Here is a 27,975-nt window from a genome sequence, read left to right as displayed (position 1 = left end):
ATAGTAAAATCAACAACCCGGATTTCTTTTTACTGATTATTCATCTATACTTTGTCAAGTTACTGAACATTTGGGGGGGAAAAAAGCAAATTTATTTAACAGTTATAATGATACTAAATGAAAAGTGATACTTTGTGTTAGATACAACTTCTTTAATTCCTAGAAATGAGCTGATGACTTATAGAGTAACAGATACTCAAATGGACTTCTCTCCTATCTAAAGAAATAGTAAAATTGGAGACTGATTTGAGTAATAATAAAACTTTGGTCCCCCATACACACACACAAAAGTAAAATTAAAATGAAATAAAGTGTCTTAAATCTTTAAATTTAGTCCATGATCAACTTTTTGCATCAGAATTTTGATTTTTAATCTGACACTGGGAGGTATAACTATCAAATCGTTGTTAGTAACAGTCTCTCTGATCTACATTTAAACAAGCAATGAGCTTAACATGTATCTCATTTCACCCATTTAGCTAGCATATATTCAGTATGTATCTACATGTTTTCTATAACTGTTCTTGATTCTTCTCATATTTTCCCAGAACTACCAGTTAGACTTGCACATACTTTTAGGGTACACCGAGTCCTTGAGTCCACTGGAAGTCTGTTTTTAGCCAGCTGGTTATACCTACATGGTATTAGGACTTAGGTAAATATTCTGTCTGGCCACTATCACTGATGAATTCTATATTTGAATTTATTATTGAGGACAAAAAAATGTCATTTTCACAAGGTATTTTGGTGTTGGTATTTTAATCAGAGTAGAAAACTAAGACACTTTAATCTTCTGCTTCTAACTTAGAATATTCAGTAAAATCTTTCTTCTCATTTTCTTTGCAATTTAAAGTCTCCAGGGGAGGGGAATGGGTGGGGGGGATGGTGATTATTGACATTCACTCTCCCCGAGGGATTTTTTTTTTTTTCCTGCTCATTCACTTTTCAGATAAAGAGTACCATAAAGGTATAAGTCACTATTACCCTTTAATCAATACAAGAATAAAGGAGTTAATTACCTTTTAGTCAATACCAGAATAAGGGAGTTGGGTTAATCTCTAAATTATATTAACCTTGGATATTTCTTCAATGTGGTCTGGAGGAAGCTGATGATTTAAACACCACGGAAACTAGAAGCATACTTTCTCTTTTTAAGGGGACTTTGTTTACCCACATACCATTTTTTATTTGAACAGGTTTGATCAATTAAAAAAGAACATGATGTTCTGAACACAAGTCAAAATTATCATCTAATTGGCCAGATCTTGTTTTCTTAATGATTTTATGAGTTTGTTTGCTTTTCCTCTAAAGGCGGTAAAAAAGAATTAAAACTAGTTTGTGCATTCAGCCTTTGCCAAATTCCTAAAATTAAAATTTGAGTCAATAAAATATTTAGAAACCAAAATTGTCCATCGGCAGATGAGTAAAGACAATGTGGTAGATATACACAGTGGAATATGATTTAGCCTTAAAAAAGGAAACCCTGCAATGTGCAACAACATGACAACACTGATTAATCTTGAGGATGCTATGTGAAGTGGAATCAGCCAGGCACAGGACAAATACTGCATGACTCCCCTCATACGAGGCATGTAAAACAGTCAAACCCATAGAAGTGGGGAGTAGGATGGTGGTTTCCAGGGCCTGGAAGGAGGAGGAAATGAAGAATTGCTGTTCAATGGGTACAAAATTTCAGTTATGCAAGATGAGTAAGCTCTAGAGGCACTGTGCCTATGGCTAACAACACTGTATTGTACATTTAAAAACACAATCAGAGGGTAAACTTCATGTTAAATGTGCTTAGCATAATATTTTTAAAAAACAAAGAAAAACATTAAGTTATATAATTGATCCTAAATCATCGTTTCAATATATTTTTGAAAATTACCTTCGAGGACTGAAAAGTAGAGTTCTGAAACACTCCTAAGACAAAAGGGCATCAGGAATTTTATGCCAGTGAACCAGACATGGACCTTAAAGATGGTTTAATCAGGTTCCTTTATTTTGCAAGAAACTGATGTAGTGAGAGGTTATGTGCTAAGTTCAACCTGAGGCAGGCAATTTGTATCAGGACTCAGGCTGGTGCCCATGTTTTTTGATCCGCAGCCCAGTCTCCCTTTTGGTCTTTTACGGTGCTGGTGCGTAGGAGGTGGGAAAGACCATGGGTTCATCCAATGACAGAGCAGCCAAGGATTTTGGAGTTCATCTACATTAACTCCCATACTTTGGCAGATTAAAACATTGAAGCCCAGGGAATTAATACAATGTGTACACACTGTACACAAAGGGCACAGTTCTTCAGTATAATGATGTCCCTTTGTCACCTTACAGGTAGTTTGAAACAAAGTATACTTTTAAGGGAAAATAAGATTACTGAATCATTGTTTACCCCAAAAGTCAAGAAGACTCCCCATACTAGTGACAGTACGACTAGGTTTGCTAAAGGATGAGAAATCTAGAGTTTGCATTTTAATTTACTAATTACTTTAGAATGATGGTTCTCAAACTTTTAATCTTTTCAATAAACATAAAAATCTCAGGCTTTTCTCATATAATTGAATTCCAAAATAGATATTTCAATTTCCTTTTTAAATGTGTGTGTGTGTGTGTGTGTGTGTGTGTGTGTATTTTGCTACACTCTGAAGTATTGTGGCAGCTACGGAAATCATCACAGTTGACTGACAGCCTAGCTGCCACTCCTCTGGGTCCCCCAGTGCATTTGCACCCCAGCCACACTCCCCCCAGGAGACTGCTAGTTAACAGCTGAGGAAGCTGGGAGCTAGTGAAAACTCATCTCTGAACATTCCTCCAGTGGGCAACATTGGCCTAAATACTCCTCATCAGCCTGCTGAAATTCAATACTGCATTGTAAGTTTGAGACATTCTCTGCTCAATTTTCCTTTCTTCTCCCTCTTCTTTCAAAGCTATCAGACTTGCTTGGAAGTCTAAAGCCTCTCCCTGTCTGCTCTGGCTGCCTACTCTCTTCCCCATCTCTTCTAATCCCATCTCATCTTAGCATCTGCCTCTTGGAGGCATCAAAAGAACATGAATATGTGGGGTTTTTTTCCCTAATTATACCTATCTTTTCCCCCACTGACATTGCAATACTTGGCTTAGACCCAGGAAGCATGTCTCACTTCCTTCTTCCTCCCCATGAGTTGAGAATTACCATTAGACAATAGTGGCTAAATTATTTAACGTTGATTAATTAGCCAATATTTGGGGGACACAAAGTCTATGTATTATTATTATAGGAGCTATTAAGTACACAGATAAATCAAAAGTCCATTAGGAGCTTATAATCAAGTTAAAAAGCAATGACTTACAGAGAAAAAAGTGGTTTTAATAATAATACAAGCAATACACTTTTAAGGGCTGAATCTATGCATCTATCTTTTGGTCTGTCTATCTGTCTAATCTATCTGAACAGATTTCCAGTGTGCAAGGTTAGGACAGAAGAAACCATTGTTATAGCCTTCTAACATAGTCATTTTTTATATGTAAAAATTGAATAATTTAATACAAAGGATCATGGTGAGAAATAACTAGAATGTTGGTAAAGTACCTATAAATCCCACGGGATTGGAACAGAGGTTACTTTTTCCTGCTGCCAAAGGGTTTCATTTTTGACATGCTCTTGTATTCTTTAGCATTAACCATCTATCTTATATATACCTCTCAGCCGCAGTGCACAGGGGCTACCAGGAAAGACTGGAAGGAGTGGGGGTGGGGAGGCAGGGGAAGCAGGAGAGAAACACTGTGAATTCCAATCATGTAGCCTGCAAAAAGCAATGCGATGCTAATCCTACAATAGTAAATTTCTTCTTATCCCCTGAAACTGATGCTGACATTTCCATTTATTCATTCAGTTCCTTTAGACTCCTTGTCAAATCTCTTCTGGTTGCCAAGCAACGGTAACAGCAGTTCTGTACATAAGCATTAGGCAACAACGATTGTCAATGTTTCTCCTTTTTGTGAACGGGAAATTTAATGACCCTTTCCTATGAGAAAATGATGACAAGAACCTGATCCATGGTGAAATCTGAAAGCTGTGTGGCTTGTGTTCTTGTTTGAATCTAAGGGTTGGACTAAATTGACTTCAACATTCCTGCAAAATTTGCCCCAAAACTTGCATGGTTTGCACTTTCGAAACAACTACATAGCATTAAAACTTGTCTCAAATATCATGAAATAGTTATCTATTAAATGGAGTTCATATTTTCAAGATGCATAATGATGAGTTTCTTCTATATTCTCTCTGAACCTGCTAAAATCTCTTCGATCAAATGCTTGGGTTTTTCTGACCATACTCCACCGCACATAAAGATCTGAACTATACTTCACTACTTTGTAAAATGCTGACCAAGAGAGTTACAAGAAAAAATAATAAAATATTATATATTTATTCAAAAATAATTAAACATCTGCTCATCTGTTGGGGACAGACACCAGGGCACACAGACATAAACACTTTGTATTTCCATCATCTGCAGAGACTTTGAAGATGTCACCTCTCTGGATGAGAGACTTTTCTCCTTTTTCCTATTCTTCTTTTTTTATTTTAATGATTCTATACAATTATTGTTTATAATCCAATTTACTTCTATAACTTTAACAGTGCTAAAAGCTATTCACAATGAGATGGCACAGCTCAGCAATGACATTATAGGCAGAGCTGTTCCCCATTTCCATATTATCATATTGTCTAATCTCACTTATTTTTTGTAGGCTCACTAATAGCTATAAAGTTGGAAAAAGTCAAGTCGACTTTTATGTTCTTTTTCTCATTTGATCTTTTTACTTTTTCTAATCTTGGTTCTATAGGAATTTATATTTTGAGTTTCGAACAAAAATGTTAATTCTAGAGCTCCTTTTTCATTTTCTAACTGTGAAATAAACAGATAAGCTCCCCAGATTCTTTCTAGTTCATATTGTTAAGAGCTCATAAAGCAGCTCTGCATTTATTATTGTACTTCATGACTTTGTGAGGTAAATTTTGTCATCATGTCCAATTTACAGATTAGGAAATTGAGGCCCAGAAAAGTTAAGTGACTTATTTCAGGGTGCTCACCTAATAATATCTGATTTCTGTCCCCAAACTCCACACTTCTTCCATAGCCTTACATTGTTGGAGATCATTTCCCAAGTGTACTGGGTCCTCTAGCATGGCTTAGGGATCACTCATTGCAATTGGTTATTAGTTCATGCTTGGACACTTTGCAACTATTAACACCATTTACAGACAAAGATCCCCTTTACTTTACATCACCAAGTTTTACTGCTGAATTGTATTCTACTTAAACTGATTTATGGGAATCCATTAAAAATATCTGACTAAAATTTCTATTTTGTCTATACCAGTTCTAATAATCCTTTCTTATTCAGTTAAGAATTACATTTAAACATTTATAAATCTAATTTATCTTGGCGCCCACATGTTTCACACAGAAATCATCTAATGGTGACTATTAGGCCCTACACTGAACTCATCTATACATTTCTACTGTTCAATTTCTTTAAAAATACATTATTTAAAAAAGAAGCTATTAAAAATGAGTATGCCCTAAATATAAGATCAGATTAGCCCAAAGATTTTGTTCTGTTATCTCACCTTAACAAAGTGAGATTTGGGGGATTTTTTTTTCTCCCTTTATTTTATTTATTTCGTTCAGTAGAATATGACTGGTTACTCAGCAAAGGACCTCATTTGGAATTGTGAAGTCTACCTGAGACCACCTGTATTTGATGATTATGTAAACATACTACTTTTCTGAAGAACCACAGGTAGTCAACCTAAGTAACTCAAGTTTCTGTTTTTAGAAGCAATTTAAAACATGCTTTATTTAATAGCAAAAAGAGATGACATCTCCATTAACCTACATTTCAGTTTTCAAGAAGATTTGAGATTTTGCAAAATATTGTAAATGGGAAATGAAGTCTCTAAAGAACTTAACAATTCAAGCAGGCATGTTCATTCATTCATTATTCATTCATTTATCTAACACTATCTGGGGGGTCAACTATATATAAGGCACAAGAATAGTAATAGTAAGACTCAATCTCTGCCTCCAAGAAGCACACTGTCTCACATGGGGAGACAGAGCCACCACTAACAATTACACTCCCTGTAATAACAGCTGCAGTAGAGAAAGCAGAGACCCCCACAGAAGTACAAGGCAGGTGACAGAGGAAGGGCATTTCAGGCAGGGAAAGAGAAAGGAAAGAGTCGGGTCCCTGAGGAGGACATCCCAGAGAGAGGAAACAGCTTTTGCAAAGAAGGCAGACATGTTCAAGGTCAGGGTAGTGACTGAGAGATGCATGAAGACGTGTGAAAGGTGGACAGGGGTCCACTCGTGCAGGGGATGTATGTCATGCTGAGGAGACCAGACACTGATTGCAACTATATTTTCAATTAAACGCTTATCATTATAATCCAACAAGATAGAGACATTTTAAAATAAAACAGTTAAAATGAGTGCCAATTTTAAGGTTCAGTTGTCTTGAATATTAAACCTGAAATAATTAGCTTTCTGCTTCTTTGGACTAAAAGCTACATGAAGGTAGGAATCATTTCCTCACCAAAGCACCTACTCAAATTCATCCAATAGAGGACCTACTAGTGACAACTGATGAACTCATTTGATTCCAACACTTATTATGAAGTAGTTCATTTCCTGCAGTACTTGACTAGATACTGCATCAAAAATGCTACATAGATGTTTCATCTGATCTCTACAAGCTTGTACTCTAAGACGTAACAGTTGTTATTATTCTTAATTTTCAGAATTAAAATGTCATTGCTCTGTGTGACAGATTGAGAAACAAACGAATTATAAAAAGGCCATAAAAGCTAATAACTAAAGACAGTAAGTATACGAAAATAAATCAATGAAAAATTATAAAGGAACAGAATTTTCAGTGGTTTATTATAATTTATTTTATTGAGTTGAGAAATCTATTAACCTTTTGACATGAGAAGATGGAATTCACTAAATGAGTTAGAGAAGCTCTACTTCCATTGTCATCACCCTCTTTCAAAATAGTGCCAACATTTTCATAAGTTACGGAAATGCAGTGGGAAAACACTATCTACTGTTCATTGACACGTGGACATCTGACATTGCTCATGAGGACTGGATGAATGTGGCACTTAAGCCTATGCATGGAGCATTCACACTGAACTTCTGTGATCTGTGTGCTGGCAGATCAGTCTGTTTTCCCCTATTGGCATGATGCCATCTCTGTTTTGAATTAGATACTCTAGTGTTGGCTGCTGAGCCTACCATATTGGTCTGTCCACCAGCCATGCTTTGCAGGGATCAATTGCTATGAGTCTGATTCTTCTAAGTACTTTTCCTTTCCATGGTCCAACTTTAAGAGCTGTTCTATCTCAACAAATATTTGGAAAGAGGCCGCTGATCCTTGGTCAGCACCACAGCGCCTAACCAAGCTTCTTAAATTGGGGAACGCATATTCTCACTTGAATATATGACTGTGAGTTTAGATATTATATAAAGAAGCCATGACATAAAAGGGGACATCTTGCTGCTATTTTTTACTCAATGGCCAATAAGTTTGTAAAGATATAGGAAAAAACAAACTCAGTTTCTCCTACTATACTCTCACAACACAGAACACTTCTGGGGACCTCTGGTCACCTAAATGTGTGGGGTCTTCTCTCCACCAAGTAATCCTTCAGCAGTGGATTCTTCAGCAGACATCAGCTGGGTGTTCTCCCACTTAATTCTCCCAATGTTAACTCTGACACCGTTTACCTGGAGACAGCATCAGATACCACAGATTGAGAGCTCAGTTCCACAAGACCACCCTCCACATCAGATACCAGCACAAGTACAGCTGGCCCTCCATGTCCACAGGTTCCTTATCTGTGGATTCAACCAACAACAGACCAAAATATTTGGGGGAAAAAAACGATAAAAAAAAATCAGGAGGGTACTGAGTACCTATGGCTTTTGCAACATCATAAAATCAAAAATCTTAAGTTAAACCATCATAAATCAGGGACTATCTATAATTTGCTAGAACAGCTCACAGAACTCAGGTAAACACATTTACTGGTTTACTGAAAAGGATATTATCAAGGTTGCTGATGAACACAAGATAGAAGAGATGCACAGGGCAAGGTATGTGGGAAGGCATTTGAAGCTTCCATCTCCCTCTGGGTTCACCACCCCAAACCTTCAAGTGTTTAGCTCAGTCCTTTTGGGTTTTTATGGGAGGCTTCATTACATAGTCATGACTGCTTACATCATTGGCCATTGGTGATCACTGGTAACCTTTAGCAGCTCTCCTCTCCTGCCTATTTGGTGGGTAGAATTGAAAATTCCAATGCTGTAATCACCTGGTTGGTTCCCTGGGCAACCAGTCCCCACTGGCTGATATCCAAGAGGCCTCAGCCAAAGGTCAGTTTATTAGGATGCAAAAATACACTTATCATTTTGAAGACCCCAAGGACTTGAGGCATGGTATGTCTATTTCATAATAAGTATCACAAAGTTACAATGGTTTTATACTGAAATAATGTGTGGAATATATTATGAAATACAATGGGTAAAAATTTTGCATCAAATTTTAAGACAACACATAATACTCCAAGGAAATTGTATGTTGGCAGAAATTGGTTTTGACCATGTACCCAGAGACTTGGGGTAAGACATTAGTCCTTCTGTGCCTTGGGGGCATTTTGATGGAAAACTTTGAGAAGCGGTAATATGTGGAAAGGGCACAGGCTTTAGAACCAGACACAGGTGAGTTTGAATCCCCGTTCCTCCACATTTTTTGAGAGTTTGACTTTGACCAAGACAAGTCTGACCTCAGCCATCAGTGTCCTCATCAAATAGAAAGGTTATTTAATATGAAGATTTATAAAATAGGTAGCACAATCACAGATGGAGCCAGGTGAGATTTTTAAACCATGTACGATCAAGTCACACTCCTACTTAAAACCTTCCAACAGCTTCCTTTTGCCCTCTGAATAATGCCCTACATGGCAGTATCATGGGTTCCAAACCTTTTAGTACACAGACCCCCTCTGGCAGCCTGGTGAAGCCTGTGGGGTCCTTCTCAAAATAATGTTTTAAAATTCATGAAATAAACTACATGTGATTACAAAGGAAACTACTTATATTGAAATATACTTAGACTATTAATAAAAACCAAACATGCTACAGTAATATATGTACTTCTCTATTACCACATCAAATAACATCCTATAATAACAGGATTCTATAACTACAGTAACTTTGTAGCAGTGACGCACAAATAACATTTCAGGATATCTGCAACAAATGCAATTGGATACGAAAATATCTGGGATTTTTAATTGTGAAAGTCACAGCTACTGCTGTTCTACTGTGGGCTTTTTTTTTTTTTCCTTTGCCTACATTCATGACTAGAGGAAATGGTAAATTTCATTTAGATGTTAGTGAAGATAAAAATGTATTTGTTCTCATCTTGGTTCATAGATCCATGGATTCTAACCACGGATCCCTTGGAAATCCACGAACCTGGATAGGGAGCCGGCATTCTAAGTGGTATTCTTTGACTTCATCTCCCATTATCTATCACCTTTGCCTACGACACTCGGACCACACTGACCACTTGCTTGTCAAACACATTCAACTTAGTCCACCTTAAGCATCTCCTTTGCTTTTCTCTCTGTCTGGAATTCTCTTTCCTCAGGTCTTTGTATGGTTGTTTCTTTCCCCATCTTTATCTCAATCCAATGTCACCTCCTCCAAAGGGCTTCCCTGACCACCCCATGTAGAGCAGCCACCTACCCTTGCCTCCCCCTTCATCAAGCCGCCCTGCTGTTTTCTCTAATAGTAGTCATCACTGCCTAGAACAATTGTGTTCATTTGTTTATTCTCTGCTTCCTTGCCCCCAAATGTGAGCTCCATGGGAGCAGGAACTTCATCTACATGTTCAGTGCCATACCCCAGGTATCTAGAGCAGTGTTTGGGTCTATTACACCTTTGCTAAGTGAAAGAAAATGTAGTAAGGGCTCCACAGATGTATCCTCTCATCCTTCACTCTGTATTTTTGGTATGGTGAGGATATAAAGAGATGAAAGACAAACTCCTGCCCTCACATGGTTTACAGTCCAGAGAAGGCTGTGGGATGACGCTGTGGAAGGTACACCAGCATTGTGCTGGCTTGGGCTCCCGTCCAGGCTCTCCCACTTGCCTGTACAACCACGAGCAAATCAGTGCTAGGGCCTCAGTTCCTATGGGGTCAGATAAATGGGTTGGACAAATTTATCTTCATGGTGTATGGTTTATGATCCTTAAGAGCTAACAGTGCAAGGCAGCACAAGTGGCAAGTGAGGGATTCTGACCCTCAGTGGAGGACACAGCACAGACTTAGAAAGAGCTTTGAAGTGGAATCAGTCTCCAACAAATCATGAGGAGTTGGAGGATTTTCACAGTGATGACCTCTCAGGGTTGAAAGCAACTTCAAAGGCTGCCCAGCATGACCACTAGGTGATACACTGGATGTCTCTCTCTGAGTCCATTTCTGAAGAGGTAATATAATACTCTTGCTCTTAGATGCAACCCAGCGTGGGGGTGAAGAGTATGAACTGTGGAATGGCACACTGCCTGGGTTCAAATCTCAGCTCTGTTGTTTACCAGCTATGTGAACTTAGCCAAATTACTTAACTTCTCTGTTTCTCAACTTCCACCTCTGTAAAACAGAAATAACACCAGTATCTTCTTTATGGGGTTATGGTCAAGAGTAACTGAAAAAAAATGAGTGTAATATGCTTAACATGCTTTCTGTAAACATTACTTATTTTTTCTACTAAACAGTTTGCTGCTGTGGCAAACTTATTATGTATCCCCTGAAACCATTTTCCCTTTCTCCATTGTAATTGAGTTTTTACCGGCTAGGGACTGCATTACTCAGTTTGGAGTTTCTGTGAGCCAACATATAACTTGATCTTACCTTTTCCTTGACATTCACATGGGTATTGAGTTCGGCCATCTTGCTTCTAGTGGAATCAGCCCTATAAAGAAGGAAAAAAGATTAAGCTTTAAAATTGATTTCTCAATGTGTTATTTTTATGCTCTCTTCCAACACAGTAAACAACTTCATTCAGTCATAATCATAAATATCATTTTAGAATGTAAAAATACTTTCAAGCTAAGCATTTGACTTAGATATCTTCTAAAAGCATGTTACAATAACTCTAGAAGACAATGTAAAATCTTTTATTCATACTGTATTGACATGAAAAATGACAAAGACAGATGGGAATTTATCTAAACTGTGTTTCTTCCTATTATGTAAAAGAAAGGCCATCAAAAATAGTGAGAGAAGGGAAATTGTACCTATTTTAACTAAGTATTATCATCACAATCCTCACTGTCCCAAAGCTTTTATCAGCTCTTAGGTAACCTAACAAACATTTATTGAATATAGCCCTCATCTATGCACATAACGATACTAAGCACTATAGGAAAAACAGGAGGAAACGATTCCAGGTTTAAACGTAAGTACCCACCCCCAACTTTTTCCTTTTTTTTTTTTTTTTTTAACTTTTCTCTCTATCTGGAATGCTCTAATTTCAGATCTTTTCAGGGTTGTTTCTTTCCTGTAGTCTTTTTTGTTGAGCCTGTCTCAAAACCTTTTTTTTTTTTTTAATTTGTCTCAAAACAAACCTCAAGGAAAACCTGCCTGTCGCCCAGGCTGGAGTGTGGTAGCATGATCACAGTTCACTGCGGCCTCCACCTCCTCAACTCAAGCGATCCTGCCACCTCAGCCTCTCAAGTAGGTGGAACTGCAGGTATGCACCACCATACTCAGCTAATTTTTGTGTTTTTTGTAAAGACAAGGGTCTCACTTTGTTGCCCAGGCTGGTCTCAAACTTCTGGGCTCAAGTGATCCTCCCACTTTGGCCTCCCAAAGCACTGGGATCATAGGTATGAGCCACTGCACCTGTCCTCTGCAGTCTATCTTAGCTCAAGTCCTGCAAGAGGGCTTCCCTGGCCACCATATCTAAAGTTGCCACTTCTCGTGCCTTACTCTCCAACAGAATACAACAGTTTTAAATTTGTTTTTTCACTTACGAATATATTATGAGCAACATTCCAGATTAATACATATGTACCTTTACCGTAATTTTTATTGTCCATAAGTTCATAATCTCCATTTGCAAATGGACCCTTAAAACTGCCCATAATCCTTCTGTTTCTTTAAAATCTTTAGGTTTTCTGTCTTTGGTGTCCAACCTCCTTTGTGAAGTGGCCCCCGATGAAAAGATCTGTATTCTGAAAAGTCAAGTTGTTGTGTTTTCTTTTCCCTTATCTGGTCAAAATCTTTCACCATTATAATGGAACACAGATCTTAAGTCTTTAATAGATTAAATCTTTTTGAAATAGAGAATAAATGACTTAAATGCACAAACAGATTGGTTCAGAAATTAGCAGCCAGTCAGGCCACGATATCAACATATACCACCTGTTTGCATTTTGAGTGCTTTTTGTCAATAAATAACCAATGAAACACTTTCTTATATTCTTTTTGTCTTTTGTTATGAGTGTCCCCACCTCCAGAGGAGATACATGCTACGGACTTGCAAAGAATCTCTGATTCCTCCCAATTATTTTCTTTTACACCTACATCTTAAATAAAGCAAAAATTTAGATCCATTATCTTTTGCTGATTTTAGGATGAAAGTTTGGTAATAAACGATGTTAACTCTATTACTATTCAAATTATTCTCAACTAGGAATCCACAGAGACAAATTATCAAATATTAGAAACAGTAAGATTTTTATAAGTTTCCAAATAATACTGCCACTGGCACATGCATTTGGACATGCTAGCAGGAGAGACCCTGCATACTTGCTTCCAGTAAAGCAGCGCTTTCCCAAATGCTTTGCAAAAGTGCCCAATCTATTGAAAACACTCTATAAATGGTAAGTTCTATATCCCCTTACTTGGTATACAGGATAATCGGTTGGTGCAAAAGTAATTGTGATTTTTGCCATTGAAAGTAAAGGCTAAGTCTGCAAATACTTTTGTACCAACCTAATAGCTGGCAAGTAACACTTGAACTTTATTTTCACTTATTCCTGCCCCTGAAAGTTACTCACTTGTAAAGGACAGGATTCTTTTCTGATTATTTCTCATACTGAACATGAATGATGTGTGAAGTACAAAAACAAATAACTAGGTGTTTTTGTTTACAAGCCATGGGTGGAAAGTAAAGCCTTTGGTCAGTCATTACAAGCCTGCAAGATAGTCTGTAATCATTACACTGGAAGACGTCTGGACAACTGGTTTTCTTATTCAAATGAAAGTTTTAGCATTATATAAACATACACTGTATGTAAATTTTACAGTGTGTGACAGTATGAATATATGCATGAGAGGAAGGTAGAGGTGGAGGAAAGGGGGAGAGGTATACCCAAGAACTATGAAGAACTAAATGGTGACAGCTAAATTTGGTGCCATTAAAAGATGAACCTGTGAGCCACAATGCCTTTCATTAGACCAGATCAGCTGACTCTTCTGGACACATCTGATTTTGCCATTATATATATGAGAAATCTAATAGAAAAATCTTTTGTTTTTTTTTTTTTGCATTTGGGCTTTGATGTCTAGGATTTGTATGTGCAGCATTTTCTAAAGCTGACATGTTATAATCTGCAGAGGAATCAGGGAGAAATTCCATTGACGATAGAAAATTTATGAGATCTGAAGACATGGTAACAGTGGATGGTAAGCTATATCTATAACACACACACACACACACACACACACACACACACACCCCTCCTTGGCAATTCCTTTTCTCTTTGACCTCAAAGTTTAACTAAAGAAGACTCTTTGGGACTGATGCTAGTAAGATTAATTACAATTTTATTCAAATCATAATTTTAGTTTTTTGTGGAAGGAAAATACTGGCTGTGGGGTAGAATCGGGCTATTTTAAGTTTCTCAGATGGGAAGATAAGATAAAAATAATTATAGGGACCCATTCCTTGCCCATTTACTCTCAATCATTTTTCCTATGTGGAAGGCTGCCTCTACAGGCTCTACCTTCCAGGTGGGTTCCAATACCCTCTCCACATCACAGCTTTCTGCCAGCTGGTGCACAACAAAGACAATGCGAAACTAGTTAAAGTGTTTTAATCTAAACAGACCATAAATTTAGTTTGTCTTATAGAATTATAAGTTTAAGTGACTGGGTAGTCAAGTTGGGTTCTACAGGTAAGGACAAACACTAGGGAAACAGTGGGACAGGCAAGGTTATTTTCAGTGTGTCCTGAAGGTTCTCGTTGAGTGTCTGCACCTTCCAATTGGCACTAGTCCCTCCAGAATGTGCAAAAGCACACCTTGCACCTGTATAACATCATGTGCTCATTACCTTTCCTGAGCTGACCCTCCCTGCTATGAAAATGAAAGTGCTCTGGGTCCCTATTTTGAGATTCTCTTTTCTGCTATGAACTATGTCTACCCAGTCAGCTTAATTTCATATGAATCTTAATTGTTTAAAGTAGTTAGGAACTTTTCAATATATCTTCACCTCATTCCACATGACAGGCCCAGGGTTTAGCAACGTGAAGTCCCAGCCCTCCAAGGTACAGACAGACATCTAGGTTAGCCCAAGAAGCCTCTAATGCTGTGATTTTTAGGACCGACAGTGAGTTATAGATGTTTGGGGAAAACAGACCTACCCTAACATCTTGGTCACCTGCTTGGTAGTATATCACTGCAAAACATGACTGAATACTCATACTTTAACATATATAGACCACAAGAGCTTTTAAATCTACAAGAAAGGTACAGGGATCTTTGACTTCTTGAGAAGAACCTGGTTTCTCCTTGCTATTAGTCATTTAAAATTGTTCTGGGAACAGACCAGTTACTGAGGGCTAACTATTCAAGTCCATGGATACATGTTCCGCACATACTAATGAATCAACAAAAAATTAAGATACTCAGAAATATGAGTCCTGATATTGGTGCAACATTTCAACAGCTTACATATTGTTTTAAAACTTTTTACCTTAAAATTGCAATTTAGATTTCAGTAACATCATTACAAACATATATTGATATCATCATCTAATTTTTATATATATCCTAAAGAAAACCAGAGATCAAGGAAATTATTAAAACTTATTAGGGAAACATATTAGTCATAAAGAAAAGAATTTCACCATTTTAATACATCAGCTATATATACTTTTCCACCATAAAATGATAAACCACAAATATGGTTACCACCAATCACTTCAAAAACAGAATTATATTGAACTGAACTACTCATGAGCAAAGATCTTACGGACTATGCATTAACAGTAGCCAGAAAATCTATTAGCTTAGAACAAAGATAAACATTTTTTTATGAATAATAAACTCAAATAATAGAAATTCTGACAAATATGTTTGTCTCAGTATTTCCAACTGACATAATTCAATGAAGTTTAATATGTATGACAGTCTGTAAAGTTTTAAAAATATATATTATGTTTCTAATGCAATCATATAAAACATGCAAACTTCTAACAATGTATTGAAATGTCTAATCACTTTGACTTGCTTGTCTACTTTCTCCCTCCTGTTTAATTGCATAATCAGCAATAAAGTTTCACTTTTGTTTCTCTGAAACCCATTATTGCTCTTAGGTTTACTTTCCTTTTCTCGGGTATTACATCACTTTGCTGGAACTGGATTTAGGAAACTACAGGAAATATATAAGAAAAAATTTTAAGTAATGATTTTAACAAAATTTTCAAGGTTATTAATCCAAAATTTCCCATGATTTGCAAAAACATAAAAATCATGCATATTTGGGGCCATTAATAGGGTATTCCATAAATTATCATAATGCACAATGTAAGCTGGAGGGGTTAGATAAATGCCAAATGTCATGACAATGGCTTAAAAAGGGAAAATGACCAAGTTGGTAGAGATTGGATCAACTTGACTTTCTGGCTAATCAGACTTAACCAGGGAGCTCTGAAAAAGTGAGGTTTCTGGGCCCCAAGGTCAGCTGGGGAAGTTGTGATGGAAAACAGCAACTCCCAGGTCATTTTCATGCAAAGCCAAATTTGAATGTGGCTAGTCTAAAGCGGGGTGTGTTGGAAGGGCCAAATTTCAAAGACTGAGTACAAAAAAAAGGAATATAAGCTGTCTCATTGATACGTTTTATATCGATCTCATTGATAAGTTTTATATCGATTATATGTTGAAATAATAGTATTTGACAGACTGGATTAAATAAAATACAGTTTTAAAATTAATTTCATCTACTTCTTTTCACTTTTTAAATGTGACTGCTAGAAAATGTAGGATTGCATGTGTCACTTACGTTGTATTTCTATTGGAGAGTGCTGTCCTAGAGCAGAGGTTCTTAAAGTGTGGTTCCCAGATGAGCAGCATCAGCATCACCTGGGAACTTGTTAAAGATGCAAATACTCTGCTCCTCACCAGACAGAAAGAGAAGCTCTGGAGGGTAGGGGCATCGCAGCAATCAGTGCTTAACAAGCCCCGCAGGGTATTCACATGCACACTAGCAAAACCTTGAGAACCACTAAGTCTCCATCCTAGAGCATAAAGAAAGAGCCTCTTTCTTGATCCTAAACACTACACACAAGAAACAGATTTTCATGGAAGCCTAGAGAGATAAGGGGAAGGAAAGTTTCCTACATATTTTACTTCATTAAGGAATAATCTTTTCACAAATATATTGTTTAATAATAATCAGCACACTTCTGGAGAACTTAAAATGTACCAGACACTCTGCTAAGTGCTTGATGTACATTTTTTTTTTCATTTTACCATCACAACTCTATGAGTAGAAATTAAGATTATCCCCATTTTACATACGTGGAAACTGAGGCACAAGGAGATCCAATTGCTCAAAGTCCCACAGTAAGCGTCAGGGCCAGGACTCATACCTAAGGCAGTCCAACTTAGCAGCCCACAGCCATTGGGCTAATAGCACCTCAAAACCATCATAAACGAGTCACAGGGCTCACTGTCTATGAACTGCAGTAAGAACTCTGCCAGGAGAATAAAACCATTCCTTGGGACCTGCCTTCTCAGGCCAGACAAGCCCATGATACATGTCTTGTGCATGTGCAGGATGCATAAACTGCAGCATGAAACCACTCCACTCACATAGGAATGGGCATAAATAAACTTGTTTTAAAGAAATGGCTATTTTTGGTTGGGTGCGATGTCTCACACCTGTAATCCCAGAACTTGGGGGGCTGAGGAGGGTGGATCACCTGAGGTCAGGAGTTCTAGATTAGCCTGACTAGTATGACAAAATTCCTTCTCTACTAAAAATACAAAAATTAGCCAGGTGTGATGGCCTGCCCTTGTAGTCCCAGCTACTCATGGTGGGCTGGGCAGGGAGAGGGAACAGGAGGAGTCTGAGACAGAAGAATGGCTTGAACCTGAGAGGCGGGGTGGATGTTGTAGTGAGCTGAGATAGTGTCAGTGCACTCCAGCCTGGGAGACTGAGAGAAACTCCATTTCCCACTTCCCCCGCTCCCCGACGAAAAAAGGCTGTTTTCCTGCAGCTTCCTACCTCAGGTGAGGGCGCAAAGGGTTGCAGTTAGTGGGCCCTTAGCCAACAAATTGTTTCCTGGGAGCTGTGATGCTGCTGAGTGGCTCCATGACATTTTGGGGTCTAAAGGCATAACTAATTGAATTACTAATTTAAATTACCAAGTGGGAGTAATTAAAAGTGTCCGTGTACCTGACTCTGGTATAAGCCTAAACAGTGCTGTTGAAAAATCCTGCATCACTATGATCACGTAGATCCTGAGACATTTTCTCATGGCTGCCTCAGAGGAGAAGAATCAGCACTGATCTTCTATGTAGGAAGTCAATTACGCCATGTGATTTGAGAAGCAGCAAAAATTTTCTCAGGGAAAACAGTATCTAACAGTACCTCTGAGTATGAGCTTCTTAAGAAACATGCATTTCTACTTAGTTGAAGGCATGCCATTACCTCTGGAAGAAGGTGCACTATCATAGATTAATTTATTTCATTCTCCTACTGCCATCAGTTGGCCCTTAGCAGAGAGCAGTGCTCTGAGAAGATGGGAAACAGGACAGGTAGGTTTTGATAGGGAGGGCTGGAAGGGCTTCGCATCTGTCTATAAAGGGCACCATTCATCCTGACGGGTCACACTGTAGCACGAGGGACTCAGGTCTCCAGGTTGGAGGAAATAAAGTCTGTGGTCCCTTTTGGCTCTCCGGTACTACGGGTCTGTACAGGCACTGGGAATTGACGGAAATGCTTATAAAAGGCATGGGTGCCGTCTCCAGTGATGTACAGTACCAGGCTATTTCTCTGTAAAGATCACCTTTAAACCAGAGACTAACCATCCCGTGCCCTAAGCATAATCAGGGGCACTTGCATGCCAGCTGAAGAGGGAAAGTGTTCCTCTACAAAACTGAGACTTGGTCTAAATTTAGTGCTAGGTATGTTTTCTGTTACCTAACTGTTCAATTGCCTGATCTCTCTTCCGTTTTGTCCCCTCTTCCTTTTCCCTCCATCCTTTGCTATTCCTTATCTGGCATGGTAAAGACTGAGGTCTCTTATATTTCAAGTGCTTTTGCTCTGTGTTTCTGTGGTTTAATTTCCATAGTCTAATAAAAGTTCTTGTTCCTTAGAGGAAAGTCGCTTTAATTATTAGGAATGAGAAACATAAACAATGAAACAGAGTGATGACTGAAATATGAATTTCATATGAAGATACTTAGACTGGTATTTTTTTTTGCTTAATTTGGAGAAAAAAATTCAAGGTTGCATTTTCATTCAAAGGCATTTCAATGTACTCAACCCACTGTTAGAACAACTTCACTGAAAAGCATTTTAAGGGCAAATGTCAGAAAAAAAAAATCCAAATTTAAAAGCTCTGGCTTGGCCTCTTTTGAAAAGCAAGGTTAGCCTTTGGTTTAGAAATGTCACTGCCTACTAAGTTCTTTGTAGGGGGAAGAAAGAAAATTGAATGTTTTATTTAAACAGGTCATTAACAGTCAATACTTATTTGAAAAGGCTTGCTTTCAGAGGCAGATAAAAGCTTCCAATCACTTAGAATATCACTTGAGCAGATCTAGGGCAAGATGTGCTGATGCAAGTTTGAGACCTTTATGGGAGAACATCTTCACTCAACAGCCCGGAGTGCTGAGTGCTTGTACGGCAGGCAGAGTCATCTGTGTGGCGCACACGGCGTATATGCTGCACGTACAAGGCAGAGCAGAACACAAAACACACTTTATGGCAGGCCCAGCTTTGAATTTTCCATTTTAGTACTGGTAAATGCTTATGAATGAAGATTAGCCATTTTTGCATGAAGTGCCAAACCACCTCCCCACAGCAGCAGAATGCAAATGGACGCAGAAGAGCAAAGGACAGCTAAAATAAATGCGGCAGATCTAAGGCAGTGCAAGCACAGGGGGAGGAGGACACACGGCAGGCTTTGTTAGCATTCACCTACGGCATGGTTTTTCTATTTAATTTGAAATTATTTCATTTCATAGGTCTCTGCTGGCTTGAGAATATAAATAAATGCCTTTTTCTAAAAGTGACCCAACGCTGGCTCCTATAAAGATCTGCTTCTGATTGCTGGGCTTTAAAGCAAACATGTTTCCATAGAGATGTGGGCGACCTGGACCTTGTGCAAGTACCCACTTGTATCAGTAACTCAATTATACTCAGTTCTTTTAAGATGCAATGATGTAAGCTCAAGTCTTTAAAATATGCCCATCCTCAGAGACGTCTCAGGAAAGGTGAAGTGGCCAGCGTTATGTGAAGCAGAGAAGAGGTTCAGCAGAATAAATGCCACCCTCTCCAAGCACACTGTAATTGGTTCTCTCCCTGCAAATCACACTGCTTTGCTCCCCCATCCCCCTCACCGCCCGCTGGCAAATCCCAAATCCCAGAGGGGTTTGGACAAAAGATCAAACATAGTTCTTTATACTCTGGAGCCCCAAGTACTTTACCATAAACTCTCCAATGTTGAAAAAGAAATATCATGCATTCCCTTTCTTCCTTTCCTTCCCCCATTTCTTTAACTAGCTATGCGCAATTCCTATAGAAAGGGCAATGATTTTTCTTATAATTTGACAAACATTCATTAAACACCAACGATACGCCAGGGCCTGTGGGGAATGATGGCAATGGTTAAAGCTACACTTACTGAACTCTTACCGTATACCCAGCAATGCTCTAAGCAGGTTCCATGTAGTAACGGTATCCTTTAATTCTCAGAATTGCCCTAAGCAGTTTGTACTTCTATTTTCGTTATCACCATTTTATAGAAAAATAAATGGGAGTACAGAGAGGTAAGCTACTCACTAAGTCACACAGCTATTCAGTACCCAGCTGAGGTGAGATTCGAACTTACATGTCCTGGCTCCAGAGCTCTTGGCCCCAAAGGAACTTACAGATTAACGATGAAGACAGATATGTACACAAAAGCACAGGAGAGAGCCAGACAAGGAGGTGAGGCAGGAAATGAGATTCAGAACTAAAAGAATTAGAGTTGGAATTCACCTGGCTCAAGGTTCTTGGCAGAGCAACACTGGGGCTGAGGTCTGTCTAGCTTGAAAGATCCATCCCAGAGAGTCAGGCACAAAAGAGTATTAGAGGCAGCCGTGCCATTAGAGGGGCTAGGGATGGGGCCGTATGCTTTTAAAACTTTTCATGGCATCTTTATATGCACAACACTATATATTCATAGCCAAAGGAAACATGGATTATGGTTCTGCAATATAACTCTGGACCAGCAAAGAGAACCCCTAAGTAAACCTGGCAAATAAAAGCTCTATGTTTACAGCTAACTCTGGGAAGCTGGCTCAGCTGTCATGGAATAAAAATGTGGAGGAGAAAATACAAAACATTAGCTGGGCATGGTGGCGCGTGCCTGTAATCCCAGCTACTGAGGAGATTGAGGCAGGAGAATTGCCTGAACCCAGGAGGCGGAGGTTGCGGTGAGCCAAGATCGCGCCATTGCACTCCAGCCTGGGTAACAAGAGTGAAACTCCGTCTCAAAAAAAAAAAAAAAATGTGGAGAAGAAACCCATCATCTCTTCACAGCACATTCCGGGTTTCAAAAACCTCTGTTCCCACAAACTCACAGTATTCCTAGTTCATTGAGTCAGAACTCTCCTAGTAAACATTTAATAATTTTCTCAAAGTGGCAGAGAAATTCAGGTTCTTCCTAGTTCCTTGAAATGTCACTGGTACTGGCTAAATAAAAACAGTATATGATGTACTGCCCCAAACACAATGGCATTTGGTGGGAAAGAAATACTTGGGAGCGAAGGCGGGGCTTGGACTTCCAGCCAGGAGAGCACCCACAGGCAGCCAGCGCCCCGTTTCCACCCCATTACTGTCCTTCCTAGGGTCTCCCACAAATGCAAACTCAACTCACTTTTTAAGGTTTCCTTGTGCTCCAAATCAGGGCTCTCCACCTACAGTTTCCAGCGACTGGCTTTCTCAGCAGGCAGATAAACTCTGTTCCCTAACTGACCACTTTTATCAACTTGCTTTTACTGTGACCAGTAAGTCATCTTAATAGTGACGCATGTGGAGCCAGAAACCAGGGTAGTAGCAGGATCTTGGGTGTGGCTGAGTAATCAGCAGTGGGCTGGTGGCCTTGGCCACCTGAGCAACAGAAAGACTCACCTTCTGAAAGACTGCTTGTTTCCTTTTTGTAAAACTGCCCAGGGTTTTTGCCTTCAGGCTCCTGTTAGTGAATCCCAGCTCTTCATCCTTCTTATCTTAGGGGAGGTATAGCTCTAAGTCTGAACTTGCAACCTATACACTGACTGCCCCTGAGGCTGAGAAGAGGCTGGGACTGTCGTCATCACACCAAAGGTCAGTTTCTGGGCATGACTGTCTGCTAAGGGCTTCTTAGCTTCCGGGCGACGCCAGGACAGACATATGAATCAATTAGTACACATTCTAGCACTGTACCCTGAAAAGGTTTCCTGGTTCTAGACCTAATTGAAAACATCTGTTAGCTAATTTTGCATTAAATGGAAAATGTACAAACCATGTCCAGAGGTATACATTTTATTAAGGGGCATGTGCTCACACAAGGGGGTCAAGTTCTTGCCTGATGTTTGTTCAGTTTAATAGAAAAAGCCAGGGTGAGAAGCATGTGGTAGGGTACCTTTGGGGCAGAGTGGAGAGGGGTTTCTTACCTGTCAGACCTGCTGTATCTACACACATATGTTACCTGTTCACTGGTTTGGGGTTTAGAAATCTACACATACATTCTACATGTTCTTAGAAAAGCTCTCTTCCCTCCTGGATCAGGCTTCACTTGGTCCCTACCATCAGAGCCCATCTAGCTGACTGCACACAGGCAGTCAGCCTAGAAAGCTGCTACCACCAGCCCTGTGCCTGTTACCAACCACAGGATCTTGGGCCCTTAGATAATCTCAAAGAGGAAACACTGCCTATTTTCTGCTATACAGATTTTTCCTTATGTTCCTGTAACCGAAAACAAGCAATTGCAATTCACCAAGATTGAATCCCAGCTCTGCCTCTTACTAGTTTTGGGATTTAGGCAAGTACCTTGATCTAGGCCCTGTATCCTTCTTAGTAAAATGGGGATAATAATAGTAACTATGGCATAAAGTGGTAAGAAGGATGAAATGAGTCCATGTTTGTCAAGTGATTACAAGAGTGCCTGGCACACAGCAAGTGCTATAAAAGTGCTATAAAAAATATAAATAGATTCCCTCATAGCTCATGTGGTGGCTTTCCCACTGTCCTCATTTTACAGGTGAGAGTCTAAGGATTATGAGGTTACCAACATGCATCAAGCCAGTAATGGAGCCAGCCCTTGAAACCTGACCTTCTGACCACAAATTGTCCTGGTGTGGCTATGCCCTTCCCTTTTCCATCTAATAGTGTCACCTGATGGAAGAGGTGGGGTGACTCCAGAGAGGAGAGAGTGGCGGCCCAAGGCTAGGGGCCTGACTGCAGCCCTGCTAAGGCCATAGGAATTCTCAGCGCTCTGTTTCCACAGGGTCATTTGTTTTCCATGCTTTTTAAACAGCTGCATTAGCAGAAGCAAATCCATCACTACAATATCACTTCCCCATAGAAAGGATCGGAAACCCATGGCAAGTCACAGTTTCCTGCCTTGTAGCTATCAGATGTGCTCAGTGCTTTCGTGACCAAATTCACAGCTTAAGGGACTTGTCTTCAGAGGACAATAAACAGTCATAACATAGAAAGAGCAAAGTTCAAATAAATTCTTAGAGCTAATAAGGGAACAATCTAAAAATTACTAAGCCTCCTTCCATACATTTTGATTTCAGGTAATTGTATCAACATGAGTAAAAGAATTAATATGATTTTAATTCCCTCTGGTTTATTCTAATGCAGTCACAGATAATAAAAACTCATTTTGATCATTTATTATATGCTCAAGATTCTAGGGGGTCATATTTACTATCTTAGTGAACTTTCCGTTTCTAGCTGTAATAAAAAATAGAAATTTGTCACCTGAAATATGCTGTAATGGGAAATTAATAAGTACTTTTAAAGTGTTTCAAATATACAAGACTTTAACAGATTTAATACATTACAAAAAGAATTCTTTCCTTTTAAAAAAGACTGCTTCTGATAAATTCCACTTTGCCTTTCTCTCTTCCAAAGTTCCAAATACAATGCCTTTGACAAGCTAAGTGTTCAATGAAGACACATGGAAAGAAATGAATAAATGTCCTCTCATTTTATTCTTCATGTCTTGCTTGCAATGAATTTTTAATAATTTTTTTTCTCCAGTTTTTAACCCCTCATTCTAAATTATCACTTTAAATGCCACCCTTTTAAAACCAGCATTGTCAGGCTGGGCACAGTAGCTTACACTTGTAATCCCAGCACTTTGGAAGGCTGAGGTGGGTGGATCCCTTGAGTCCAGGAGTTTGAGTGCAGCCTGGGCAACATGGCAAAACCCTGTCTCTACTAAAAATGCTAAAATTAGCCAGACGTGACTGCACGTGCCTGTAGTCCCAGCGACAAGGGAAGCTGAAGTGGGAGGATCGCTTGAGTTCAGGAGGTCGAGGCTGCTGTGAACGGTGATCATGCCACTGGCACTCCAGCATGGGTGACAGAGTGAGACTCTCTCTTAATAACAAGAAACCCAGCATTGTCCAACATTGTTCTAGCCACATCATTTCACACACCTTCACATCCACTCTGCTGTTCCTCCCAGCATACCTCCAACCCTGCAATGTCTTTTAGTCATTATCAGAGTCAAGGTCTAATCATGAGCACTCAAACCCTCCATATCTTCCTTATTGGGCCCCATGTATCCCCGTCTTTAACCTAGTAACTTCCCCAGCATCTTCTATTGATTTTATTTCTTCTTAATGCACAGCCTTTTAGGATAATCAAATCACTATGCTATAGCCCTCTAGTTCGTCTCCATCAAAGCCTACGCTTTTGTCCAAAAAGTTAACCTTTTCTATGGAGTATTTAAAAAAATAATTCATCTTCACCCAATGCTAAACACAATTAACTATTAACCTCACCACTATATACCCATGTAACTCCAGTATCGATAGGGACTTCTTTTTCCTTTTGAGATGGAGTTTCATTCTTGTTGCCTAGGGTAGAGTACAATGGAGTAATCTCGGGTCACTGCAACATTTGCCGCATGGGCTCAAGTGATTTTCCTGTCTTAGCCTCCCAAGTAGCTGAGGTTATAGGCGCCTGCCACCACACAAGGCTAATTTTTGTATTTTTAGTAGAGACGGAGTTTTGCCATGTTGACCAGGCTGGTCTTGAACTCCTAACGTCAGGCGATGCACCTGCCTCGGCCTCCCAAAGTGTTGCAATTACAGGAGTGAGCCACTGCACCCGGCAAATAGGGACTTTTATTGCTGTTGGCACCTATATGCACTTTATGGACCCTTCATAAACTGTCTTATGGCCTGCCTTGGCTACACTCTAAGTTTGTAGCATAAAAGGCTGGAGAGCAGACACATGTCCTCCCAGCTTTGCACGAAGATCTAACCTGCCCTATGACTCAACTCACAATGTGGGAAGTTCAGAAGGTACCAGATGCTTCCAATGGTGTACAAGCATTAGCAATACATAGTTTAATCTCTTCCAAATCATTTTTCTGAAGATTGAATGAATCAAAACTTTTTAAATACAGTGGCTCAAATAATACATAGGTCTCTCAGCTAAATATAATACCATATGTATTATTTCCCTTTGTAAGACTTTGGTAGTCATTTAATCTACCTAACACCAATTTTGAAGTGTAAATGTATTAGGTTTTGATCACCTGTTTGGTGAAATAGATCCATCTCTCACAGCTTTGATTCCATTTATACCCATTCTTGATTGACTTGTAGAGACAAATAATCAGGAATGTCTGTATTTTTATTTTTTTACTAATGCTAACAAGTTCATTATCTAAATGTGGGACATGTCCTTTGAGTGTACTCCCCTGGGCTAGACACTATATGTAGAGGGCGTCTGTCCCTATGAGAACTGAGACTCAATGCCTGTTCTTGGTGGGGGTATATATTGTCACGATGGGGGTGTCAAAATCAAGAAAAATGAGAATGTAACAAAGTAGTAAATAAATCATTCTGAAATGAGTACAACCATGTACACAAAGTGGCTTCTAGAGGGATGAGATGGCCTTAGTTTAGGTGAGCTTAATCAAAGAGGGCTTCAGAGAGGGGATGCTCTTTTGCACTACTTTCAGGCAATACTGGCAATGATGGGAATGGCACTGCAGGTATGAGGAAGAGTGAAAGTAAAACTTCTCTTGCAGAAACAGTGAGTAATGTGTGAAGCCAGAAAGAAAATCTACCGGCTTAGCACATGGAAGTCAATTAATAAATATTTACTGGGGGTCAACGATTTGTCTCTGCAAGATGCAATGTGTTTAGTTAATTACGATGCAGTATAATTTTAAGATTGACTCCTGCAGGAGCTAAGATTAGCAGGTAGTAAGCAATGAGATGACATCAGAAGGCAGTATTTGAGGTGTCTATAGGGTGTAGTTTATACTTGTCCTATTCGTAATGCAGCTAGAGGTAATATGCTTGTTTCATTTTTCTTTTAGTAAATGGGAGAGTTCCTTCTCATCCTACCTCACCCCAATTCTCCCTCCCACCCCAATGTCATTTTTGGTTACATGGTTCTGAATCTAGATCTTATGCATTTTCTCTGTTATTCTTGAAATGCTGAATTGAAAACAGGATCTTTCAAAATAACTTCTAATTGGTGCAGGCTGACTTTCTGTACTTCAAGTTTTGTAAAAATAGATGCTTTAATCTGACAAATATTAAAAGGCTTCAAAACAAACAAAACTATATAGGTAAGTTACACGTACCTCTACGAAAGTAACTCATAAATTATATTTAAGATTCCATTTGGTTTTGTGTTTACTTATTTGTTTTACTAAATACTTCTCTTAAAAATGTGAGGAGGTATAAGAAAGGGAAAATGTCTTCAAAACTTAATCTACATTTGTATCTATTTCTGAATGGCTACCAGCCAGTCTTTATGTCTTGGTTTCATTTTTCATTCCAAGCTTTCAAACAATACCTTACTAGACAGAATGTGACCACTCTAGATGTCTTATAGAGAACATAGGGTGAAGACTGAGGAAAGACTCTAATGGTCACAGTATTAGTCAGTTTTGTTCTTTTTTTTTTTTTTCCTCTAAGGCAGTCAAATTTAGCATAGGGGGATTATATACCAACTTTAGTGACATTAATGTTAATAAGTTCTGATAACCCACTACTATCAGACCAGCCTAGTCAGTTTTTGAAGAATCCTAAAGCCATGCTATATGGTGGGGAAAAATTAATTTAGCTTATGACAAAGCATTGTCCTTCAAGCCTCTGAATCATCACTCTCTTGCTTTACAAAGACTTCTTACATCTGACAGCTCTGCCATGCCTTTAGCAATAGCTATCATTTACTGACCACAGTCATTCATTCATTCAGTATCCATTTTAGCACTTAGTGGGCACCTCCTCTGTGCCAGGCACCATCCTAGGTGCTGGAGCTACAACAGCAAACAAACCAAACAAAACCCCCTTTAGGCACCACACTGGATGATTCTATTTCACTGAGACCTCACAACATACCTGCTTGTAGGCATTTATTATCTCCATTTTAGAGATGAGGGAACTAAGGATTATATGTTAAGGCCCAGGTGCCAGAGTTAGTCAATAGCAAGGCTGGGACTAAAACCTCTCAAACTAACTCCCAAACAGGTGCTCATTCCACTAGTCTGGTGCCATTGTTTTGGTTCAATGCAAATAAAGGGAATATGTAGCTTAAAAATTATTTGGAGAGTTCATTCCAGTTGTGACATCTTAGTACTCACAAAAATTAGAATCGTAGATGTAAAGCTGGCTTGACAAAAATGGCAAAGGGGGAAGGAAAATTATCAATGGGAAGAACAACATTTTCTCATTGCTTTAAATGTTGCTGCCCACTTCCCAGTGAGAACAAATCACCATGGAATACCCTTTCCTGGCTACCTGCCACATTCTTTCTCACCCATTCCTTAACTATTATCCCCTTATGTTCCTTTCCCTTTATTCCTGTGACATATGGTGTTGCTAAAGAGCAGGTGAAGCTGTCCTGGGAGACAGTGAGACTCCTGTCACAGAATCTGTTCAAGCAGAAGCTGGCTGGCCACTGAATGAGGATGACGGAGAGGGAATTCACTTACAATTCAGGAAGATGGGGACCTCTGCCTTGTAACTCCAGAATTTCAAAGGGAGAAACAGGGTTGTTTTTGCAGTCTTTTCCCCTGGGTTTCCCATGAGGCATCTAGAGTGGTCTCATTGTCTTAGTCATGTGTTGTCTGAAAGCTTGAACCAAAAATTGAAGCCAAGTCAAGTTCAGCTGATACTCACAAGGCACACTGCCAGAAGTCAATTATTTCCTTTGGGTTTCTATGCCTGGGAGTCTGAG

General features: G+C 39.1%; 1 protein-coding gene across 9 annotated transcripts in view; it reads right to left on the bottom strand.

Moving 5' to 3' along the window:
• Positions 1–27,975, bottom strand: part of SPATS2L (spermatogenesis associated serine rich 2 like) — a 168,201-nt gene that overhangs the window by 76,701 nt on the left and 63,525 nt on the right. For 7 of the 9 annotated variants that reach the window (XM_017545196.2, XM_017545195.1, XM_037744529.1 and 4 more), the window contains exon 3: positions 10,966–11,026. In XM_017545196.2, coding sequence (XP_017400685.1) covers positions 10,966–11,004 — 39 coding nt within the window. In that variant the 5' untranslated portion in view covers positions 11,005–11,026. Of the gene's footprint in view, positions 1–10,965; positions 11,027–21,430; positions 21,574–21,684; positions 21,795–27,975 lie in introns of those variants that run through there. The other 2 variants (XM_017545198.2, XM_017545199.2) reach the window with 2 other exon arrangements.

This window comes from Cebus imitator, unplaced genomic scaffold (genome assembly GCF_001604975.1).
Source record: "Cebus imitator isolate Cc_AM_T3 unplaced genomic scaffold, Cebus_imitator-1.0 Scaffold178, whole genome shotgun sequence".
Taxonomy (NCBI): domain Eukaryota; kingdom Metazoa; phylum Chordata; class Mammalia; order Primates; family Cebidae; genus Cebus; species Cebus imitator.
The sequence above is the reverse complement of the archived record's forward strand: the minus strand, read 5'-3'. Positions and strand labels throughout refer to the sequence as shown.